The following is a 9,910-nucleotide window of genomic DNA, read 5'->3' on the forward strand; positions in this document are numbered from 1 at the left end:
AATGATGTATTATTTGAGAAAGCTTATGTTAAAGATGGATTATTCCTACACATAATTCCTCCGACTTATGAAATCATGTTCAAATATATTATATTAAAATAGATACAGAAAATTTTGTTCCCCGAGGGGGTTGATTGCCACGTAAGAGGTAACCTTTTTCCTCCCTTGTAAGGACTAAAGAATAAACATGTAATTTGATCACTCAAGTCTATGATGCTTGTAACTGCACCAATATTGACAGATTATTATATCTAGTATATAAAGTCAATTTAACATCAGACAACAGTTTCAAGCAGAACAAGGAAATTAAAAAAGAAAAAAATAAAACTTCAGGTTAAAGGATCAGAATATAGGCTCACAATTGTTGTGACTGTTTATATTGCCTCTGAAAATAGGGGTGGAAATTACTAACTCCATCCAAGTATAATGGAGTTTGCATTTCAATCAGCCGTGAGACCTACAAAGGAAGACTCAAATGTTAATAGATAATTACTTATTCCATCCAAGTATAGGAGCTGTACAAATAAATTTAGAAATGTATTTAATATTTTAGACTCCATAAAAATTATTTTTATTTTGTAAGATATCCCTTGTCCTTTATATTGATTAATTTCTCTTACATATACTTTCTATACTAAAAGCAGAGAACAGTTTCTACTTACAGCTCTGTGAAAAGCAAACAACTCTTCTTGACCAGATAGTATGGATGTGATACTAGAAGGGGCACCTGCTGAGCTCACCCTGCCTTCTGCCAAGACATTACGACGAAGTTTCCCACCATCAATCTCTGTTTCAAACTGGAAACTGAAACCAAAACAGGAGTGAGAAGGTTAAGTCAACTGTGAATCATTTAATTCTATACTATCAAAAGCAAAGCTGATAAGTCTGAAGTCCGCATTGCTTAATTCATTATTTGGAAACTTCTAGTAAAAGGACTTGAAAATACATGACAAATGAGGAGGAAAACTGAATCAAATGCATTGATAGTAAACCAATGCAAAATCCATGGGAAAACACAACATTTAAATAACTTTTTCCTTTTATAGATTGGGTGAAACTATGATGATCATGGTAATTGGGGTGAAGTAGGCATGTGGGTATCTCAATATTAGAAGAAAATAATCTCTTATTCAGTCTCATTACATACATCTAATATATATATATACACACACACACTCACACACACACACACACATTGAATGGATAACGTAGGAAACAAGCACAAGCTATTCTAGGAAACAAATCCACGAGATTGAAGGATTGATATGCTAGTAATAAACAAGATATAGTCAATATACAAAATTAAAACCAATAGGAATAAAATCTGAAACTTCCTAAATATCTTGACAGAATAAAATCTAAAACCTCTTAAAATATCTTGACATGGTACATATAGAACTTTACCACCTAAAAATAATTACAATATTTAACAATAAATCTTTTTAACTCAACATATTGATAATATCTTCTCGTAAATCAACACTTCCCCCTAAGGTGGTAAATGAATATATGTTATTCCTAACTTGCATATAAGATCATGAAATCGTTATGTAAAAAGACTCTCTGTAAACAATTTTGCTTGTTGAAGTTCTAATGGAATGTAGGAAGCAATTATAAGGCCATTATCCAGTTTTTCTTTGATCAATTATTGGTCTATCTTCTATGTACTTAGTCATAATATGTTGAAATGTATTTTGAACAATACTAATAACTGATTTATTATTACAAAAGAGAGTCACAGATTCTTCATTTCACTTCAATATTATTCAACCATAACAATTCACCCGCCCCTTGTTCCATAACTCAAAAATTTTGCCTCCATACTAAACCTTCCACTCAAGAGTATGCAATATCCTGAGGTAAACCTCCTATAAATAACAAACTAAACATAGTTTGCATCAACATACATCTGTATATTTCGTTTTCCATTCGTCATGATCAACAATTCCTTTCATGGACTTGCCTTCAAATATTGAGGATTATATTCAAAGCCTGAAAATGTCATTCTCTTAGATCGTGATGAATTAACTAACCACACTCACAATAGAAGCTATGTATAATCTAGTGTGAGCTAAATAAGTAAGCTTCCCTACAAGTCTTTGATATTGGCCTTTATTCACTACAAAACTATCTTCGTCATTCTCAGTTCTATTTTTGTTCTATAGGATATCTGGTGGCCTTGCAATCAATCATACTCATTTCTATGAGCAGACCTAGAAGATATTTCCTTTGGAAGATAGAGATGCCCCTTTTAGAGTAGGCAACTTCTATTATTCCAAGGAAGAACTTCACGTTTTGTAGATCCTTCTCGAATCGAGCAGCAAACTTTTCTTTCAAGATTAGTTTATCATGTTCATCATCCCTTGCAACAGTCATATCATTTGCATAAACCAAGAGAAGAGTAAGTTTCCCTTCAAAGGAATGTTTGATAGATAGGGTATGGTCACCTTGACATCAATGGCATCCCAAGGAAATCATAATCTGAGTTGGTCTCGCAAACCAAGCATGGGTGAGTGTTTTGAGTCCAAACAAGGCTTTCTTCAGCATAAACACCTTATTCCTCTCTTCAATAGACCCAAAGTCATGTGGGATGGCATATCAACTTTTTCTAGATGCCCATGCAAAAAGACGTATTTCATATCAAACCATTATAGCTCCCAACTAAAGTGTGTTGCCAACAAGACAACGATTCTAACCTTATTCATCTATGCCACATAGAAGTGGCTCCCAACCAAAGTGTGTTGCCAACAAGATGATGATTCTAACCTTATTCATCTATGTCTTAGAAGAAAATGTTTCCTCTTAATCAACATCGTAGGTTTGAGTATATCTTTTTGCAATTGAGCGTGCTTTGTAAAGATCTAATGTGTCATCAGACCAATATTTAACAATGTACATCCACATACATCCTACAACCTCTTTATCTTGTGACCAGTCAACAATCTCCTAAGTTTGATTCTTTTCTATAACATTCATCTCTTCATTTATGACTTAAATCTAATTCTTATCGTTTATTGCCTCTTGTAGTGATGTAGGAACCCTAAATACATGAATGCCAAAGAGAAAAATTTGGTGTTTCACACAGAGGTGCTTAGTGGACACAAATTGACCGTTTTCCTTTTCTCAAGGCAATAGGCACATCATTAAGGTTGGGTTCATAGTTACTATTCAAGGAATTTTCTAGAGGTTCATAAGTATAAATACTTACATCCGGCTAAGAAGAGTGGAGCTGTTCTTGGACTAGTGTAGGATCCTCCCGTCTCCATTGATATTGTATACGAAAGAGACTCTTTGTATCACTATATCTAGTATTGATCCTAGCTTAGAAACAAAACTGCCCTCATCAAAAACAGCCTTGCAGGATGTATCAATGATAATAAAAATATGAGAAGATTCCTAAACTAAATGAACAAAGGACGTCTCAAGTGACTCAAAAGGCTCAACTTCTATAGAATTCCCCCCTGAAGTTGAGGATGCGTGTAGAAAGATTCAACTTCATAAAAAGTGACATCCATGGAGGTATAATTTTCTGACTCAGAGGATGGTAACAAAGATAAACCTTTTTTAGCAAAAACATAACCAATGAATATGTACTTACTGACTTTAGGATCTAATTTCCCAGGAAACTAAATGTGAAAATGGACAAACGCAACACACCCAAAAACAAGAATTTGAAGGCTACACAAAATGAACAAATAGAAAGAAAGATGATAAAGATTCAACAAGACTAAAACCATTCAGAACACACGAGTAATTTGTTAATGAGGCAGGCAGCGATAGTCTGCCCCTAATAAGTCTTAAGGATAGACACTTCGAAAAGAATGACCCAAGTCACTTCAAGGAGGTGCCTATCTTTTTCTTTCAAAAATATCATTTTGTTGTGTATCCACACATTTTCTTTCATGAACAACACCATTTTCAAAAAGAACATGTCATCGTTTTACATGTCCCCTCCCATAATCAGTATGCACACATTTAACTGACTTCCCAAATCATGTGTGTATCATACAAAAAAGATTTATAAATAAAGAAAAAATTTCAAAATTTTCTTTCATGAGGAAAATCCATGTGTTATGAGTAAAATCATCAATAAAAGTGAGGAATCATTAAGCATTTGGTAATACTAGAATTTGATGCAAGGAGAATTTGGTAAATCAAAAGAATCAAACTTTTTATTACAAGGAGAATATGTAGCACAATGCTGTTTTGCTCAATGACACACATCACACTTAAATGATTCAACAAACTCTTTTGAAAATAAAGAAAACATAGACCTAAGAACATAAGATGACTAATGTCTAGGACAACAATGGAGAAGACTCCAAAGTAGTGAAAGACTAGAGACAAGAGATAAGTTACGAATGAAATAAAAAGTTGCACCTTTTATAATCTGATTGATCCCGAAAGTGTGTTGGTGCCACTATCTCAATGTGCTTGATAATTTGGATTACAACTATTTAGAGGAAAAAAGATTAGAAATTTGCTACACAAACCCATTTGTTTCCAGCTACAAGGCCTAACTAGCATCAGAATCAATGACTAAATAGTGTATTGAAGTACAATAACCAAAAAGGTAGCATCCCGTAGCACAACACTAAAGTTGAACCTTGGTGACTGGTTGGTAATGAACTTGAATCCAGAAACACACTATGCGTATGCAAGGGGAAGATTGCACACAATGACTCTCCTTCATACCTTCACAAACTAAGGAACCTTAGGCTCACCTGGTTAGACTAGTTTAGTTTTACTTCTGGTGAGGCGGGTCTAAAACAACTCTACTATGTAATCCAAAGCTCTTCATGCATCATATAGCTCACAAAACAGATAAAATCACCTTTCCAAGTCAAAAAGTGTGCCCTCCTCGGTTCCTTGAAATAATTCATCAATTGAAGAGGATGCCAAACAACATAGGCAGCAATGATGATTGTATAACTCATCAATAAGGGTAATAAATCTCCGTGCCTGAAATGTAGAATTTTCTTTTCTCAGAACAGGACGCGGATAGCAGAAACAAGTGTTTTGTAAAGAAATGTAAAGGATAATAGATAAAAAATTAACCAATGTACTTGAGGAATATCTTTAAAAATATACTGATGCAGAATAAGAAAGCCAGTTTCTGATAATATTTTTAAGCAGTAAATTAGGCAATTATCACTGCATTGGGGCTAACTAACTTATTTGTACTTATAAATACCTTGTCACGGATACGCATACTCATTACTGGAATATCAGATATGAACACAGTGTGAAAGTTTTCGGCAACTGCAATATAATCTGCTGCACCCAACTGAAAATAAAAATAATTAGAGAGAGCATATGATGTGCACCTGCATGCATTTGAAAAATCACACTGAACAATTAAAACCATGATGATTTGAATCCAAGCCAAATAGTAATTGAGGAGCAAGGGAATAACCACAAAGCATAGGATTTGTACAATCATTAAGGTCTTCACAACCAATCACCTAAACATCAACCCATGGTGGTATTTTGGGTACCCTTTCTTCAAGTAGATTTCCACTCATCTTAGCCTTCTCCCTTCTTTCATACTTCAGGTTAAACATTCCAAACTCAAAAACTTAGGAGGCTAATTTGTTTATTATTAAAAGGTTATAGAAAAATTCTGCTAGAGATCCCACATCAACTATAAAAATATGACCAAATTATAATTTATAAATACATGCAAACCTCATCTTACAAGTGGGTTTATCGTAGCAAGACTTGTTAGGCCTATCATGTCACTCATTATTCGACCATCCACAAATATGTAGTGCAGCTTGAGATGTCTGGGTTTTGGTGTGAGGGAGTGTGATTGAGTTAAGTTTAAAGTTTGTTTTAAAATTTCAATTGTTTACTGCTATAAATATAACCAATTCTATGTTGTAATCAGAGTAGAATATGCTGTAAATACCTGTATTTCTATAGTTTAAGAAATCCATAAATTGTGGGATCAATTTTCAAATATTTTCAATATAACGAATCAGGGTTGAGAGGATACCTTTGAAGCACTTCTAAACAGTTTTGGATTTCAAGTCCTACCTTATTATCAAAGAAGGTTTTACATTATTTTAAAGGATAATGATATTTAGACAACATTTTTTTGACAATATTTGAATATTGATTACGTGTCAATCTGTGATTGGTCGTAAATTATTCCATAATCAATAATAATAATCATAAACTCTATTATGGAGTAATTTACGACCAATCACAGATTGACACATAATCAATGTTCAAATGTTGTCAAAAAAATGTTGTCTAAATATCATTATCCTATTTTAAATTTGTACTCTAGTACCTCCGTTCCCTCTACCCTCACTACCCTGGAGGCAATAGTAGTTACAAAGGTCACCAAAACAATAATAAACATCAGAAGGCAAAGAGTTAATTCAAATGTTCCCCCATACGTGTGAAGTATGAACTAACAGTTGAAAAAGTGAGTGACTTTATTATTTTCATTCATATTAATTACATTCTCCTTACCTTTATTTTTAGCAATCTAATCTTCTAAAAAAGGGAAATAAGGAAACAATATACTGAAAAATAATCTAGAAAATCCTACAAATATTTTTTCTAATCAAGAAGATTCTATAGATATTTTTTCTAATTAAGAAGATTTTATAAATATTTTCTCTAATTACAACACTAACTCTTGTAAGTTGTTCTTGCCCATTTGGGTCATGAACAGTCTAATGAAACACATAATATCAACTTGCCATCTAAGAAAAATAAATAAAAGTAAACCACACAATAACATTCAAAGGCTTAATGACCTTTTTGGTCCTACTTTTTATTTATTTTGTTCAATCTCATCCCACTATTAATAAATGAATCAAACTGGTCCCTTATTTTTTAAATCAAATCTAGTTTGTTCTCTTCTATCCAAATTGACTTAAAATTATTATGTTAATTAACAGCAACAGTTTTAAAATATCAATAAAAGGTTGTCGCTAATTAGTGCCAATGGTTCTTTTTAGCGACACTGTCACGAATCGAGACTAATAGTGGTAAGTCAATTTAGACAAAGGTACAAAGTCGGTTCAATTTTAAGAAAATAAGGGACCAAATTACGTCCACTTGAAGTCAAAGAACAATATTAAACCACCTATTAATAATGAGATAAAATTGAATACAATAAATAACAAGACCAAAAAGGCAATTAAACCTTTTTAATAATTGCATTAGTTGAAAAAGTAATTTGGAAAACAGCCAAACTAAGAAATAATGTACCGGACGACCACAAAGATATTCAAATGTAAAGCGTGCAACTCCATCAAAGCTTTTGGGAACCTCAAGTGTCCTGGCATAGAATGAAATTATACCGTCAATGTTTATTATTCATCTCATCTAACAGAATTAAATTTCCAAAGGGTACCTTCCAAACATCACTGAGATGGTGGTGTTGGAAACTATTCTTCCTCCCAATCTGCTTGTTACATCATGCCACTTTTTCTCAAATTCATTGGTTGCTTCCTTTCCAATAGGCCAGAAAAAGTGCACCTACGTATCAATAGCCCGTTAAAATTCCAATATGTTCCAATTTCAAAATACATAATAAGATTACCCAACTATTGTGATTACATACACATCCACCATATAATAATCCAAATTGTATATAATTTCTAATGATGAAGATACACAAAATTATGCAAATTATAGGCTGTTAAAGCTCATGATCCATACCATAAAGTTACGGGAAAGGGTAGCTGAACAAAATCTAAGAGATCCACACAATTAAATAACAGTCTGGTTTTATGCTGGGCTGGTTGACCATAAATTTCTATAATATTGGATTGACCAATACATGATCAGTTAAAAAGACTTACAAGTGACTTTTTTAAAAATTGTAAGAATTTATGTATTGAGGGAAAAAGAAAGATAAAAGAGAATGTATTTGAGACGTAATATTATGTCATGTATAGATGTATTTGTTCTAAAAACCTAAAACACTGGCTTCATTTGTGCTAATTATATTCCTAAATAATTAGGAAAAGACTTGGTTGTTGTTGTTGCTAGATTACTCTTCCTCTACTATGAAAGAAACTGATAGCACATTTGCAGTTATTTTTTCATAATTGAGACAGGTTCAGAAAAAAATAACTTCAATTCTCACCTGGTTTTCTGATTTTTGTGCTATAAAACGACGGTAGTCAATTTCGCTCCCTATCAATACTTTCTCACAATGGTCTTCCAATTTGGAGACAAGTTTCTGAAATATTTCTTTTTGCATACCAGCCTGCACAAAAGCAAGAGTGAGAACTTGTTTCCAATTTGTCTATGATGAAAGGGGATCTAATTCTTCTGAAACAGAAAAGTATAAGCCATGTCATTGGTGTAGTTATTGACTCTAACACAATTAAAAACTGGTTAAAATGATAGCAGGTACTGTGAAAGATTGACTACTAAAGAAAACACCTCATTTAAGTCGCTTGGTGCTCGATTACTGGTAGCCACAATTATAGTTCCACTGCTCAGCAATCTGCTTAGAATTCCAGATAAAGCCACAATAGCAAATACATCAACAGTCTGAAATATAGAGTACCAAAACTTAGTCATATTCTACACTAAAAGATATAGAATGAAGAAATAAATCATTGCAATACAGAGCTAGCTCAGCAATCATGCTAAGAATGAGCCAAAAAGAAACAGAAAAACTGGTGCAACTCCATCTAAAAACAGTGGTGCTTCAATGCCATCAGAGTTATCACTAGATACTATGAAACGAAATTGAAGTATACATATAGGTAGGGGAAATATTTCTAGGCAAGCAATCCATAAAGATTGTGATAGGTTCAGTGGGAAAGTGTATGTTAGGAGAAATAAGGATAACAAGCTGTTATAACGGCCTGTTATGGGATTGTTGTAAAAAGACTACTATATGTAGTCAGAATGTGGGTTGTTTTGGGAGTTTTTTAGGAAGTTTTGTAAAGGGAAGGCTAGGAAGAATATGTATTTATACCAATTTGTAGACCATACAGTTATGTGTCTAATGCAGACCATACAGTATGTATTTATACCAATTTGTAGAATCAAATACAGTAAATTCTTGCCTAATAATTAGGAATTAATGACCCTAATTTCCTTAAATTTGTGTTAACTGATGACTAAAAAAATTTTAACAGCTAATAGCTAATTGCATTCTAACATTAATTATTAAATAAAAGAAAGTAGTGTAGTTGAAAATAAGACCTATTATTATTCTCAATGATGAAAAATACATTCTAATATCCTCTATTTGTAATAATCTAGTTCTCCTAAGAAAGGGAAATAGGAAAACTAGGAAAAATAAAATAAAATAAAAGATTAGGTATTTATTTCCTCTAAATAGGAAGATTCTAAAGATATTATCTCAAATTACAACACTCCTCCTTAAGTTGGTAAATGAATATCAATTATTCCCAACTTGCTTACAAGATCTTGAAATCTACTCGAAGGAAGCCCTTTTGTAAAAACATATGTTATTTGAAGTTATGTAGGAACATGAGTTGTAATCACAAAGCTTCTATCAAGATTATCTTTGATGAAATGTCTATCAATTTCAATGTGTTTGGTTCTGTCATGCTGTACTGGATTATGGGCTATGCTCATAGCAAACTTATTGTCACAATGTCTTCGGGTACGCTTCCCAAGGTGCTCTGATACCAATTGTTAGAATTTATGATTGAAGATACTAATGAATGAGCAATAAACCAATTCCCAAATAGTAAAGCAGAAGCGTACCTGAAGATATTGGGAATAATTAATGAACCTGAATTAGTCTCTGATCAATCTGAAATAGTCTATGATCTTCCCTTTGTAGAGCACCTTTAGTTCCCTCTAGATTTTCTCTTCTGATGGGGATAAAGAGAAAGAAACAGGAATGAATCGTTGTGCTCACAGATGGGGACCATGACCCCTTAAATAACCTCTG

General features: G+C 32.9%; 1 protein-coding gene across 2 annotated transcripts in view; it reads right to left on the bottom strand.

The window, feature by feature from the left end:
• Positions 1–214: 214 nt before the first annotated feature.
• The window catches only part of LOC106765323 (AFG1-like ATPase), a 14,406-nt gene continuing 4,710 nt past the window's right edge, over positions 215–9,910 (bottom strand). Inside the window, exons 7-14 of one of the 2 annotated variants that reach the window (XM_014649901.2) lie at positions 8,416–8,526; positions 8,114–8,236; positions 7,376–7,500; positions 7,231–7,300; positions 5,195–5,287; positions 4,835–4,962; positions 663–804; positions 215–457 (exon numbers count right to left, since the gene is read on the bottom strand). In XM_014649901.2, coding sequence (XP_014505387.1) covers positions 356–457; positions 663–804; positions 4,835–4,962; positions 5,195–5,287; positions 7,231–7,300; positions 7,376–7,500; positions 8,114–8,236; positions 8,416–8,526 — 894 coding nt within the window. In that variant the 3' untranslated portion in view covers positions 215–355. Of the gene's footprint in view, positions 458–662; positions 805–4,380; positions 4,454–4,834; positions 4,963–5,194; positions 5,288–7,230; positions 7,301–7,375; positions 7,501–8,113; positions 8,237–8,415; positions 8,527–9,910 lie in introns of those variants that run through there. The other variant, XM_022782441.1, reaches the window with a different exon arrangement.

Source organism: Vigna radiata, chromosome 6 (genome assembly GCF_000741045.1).
Source record: "Vigna radiata var. radiata cultivar VC1973A chromosome 6, Vradiata_ver6, whole genome shotgun sequence".
NCBI lineage: Eukaryota > Viridiplantae > Streptophyta > Magnoliopsida > Fabales > Fabaceae > Vigna > Vigna radiata.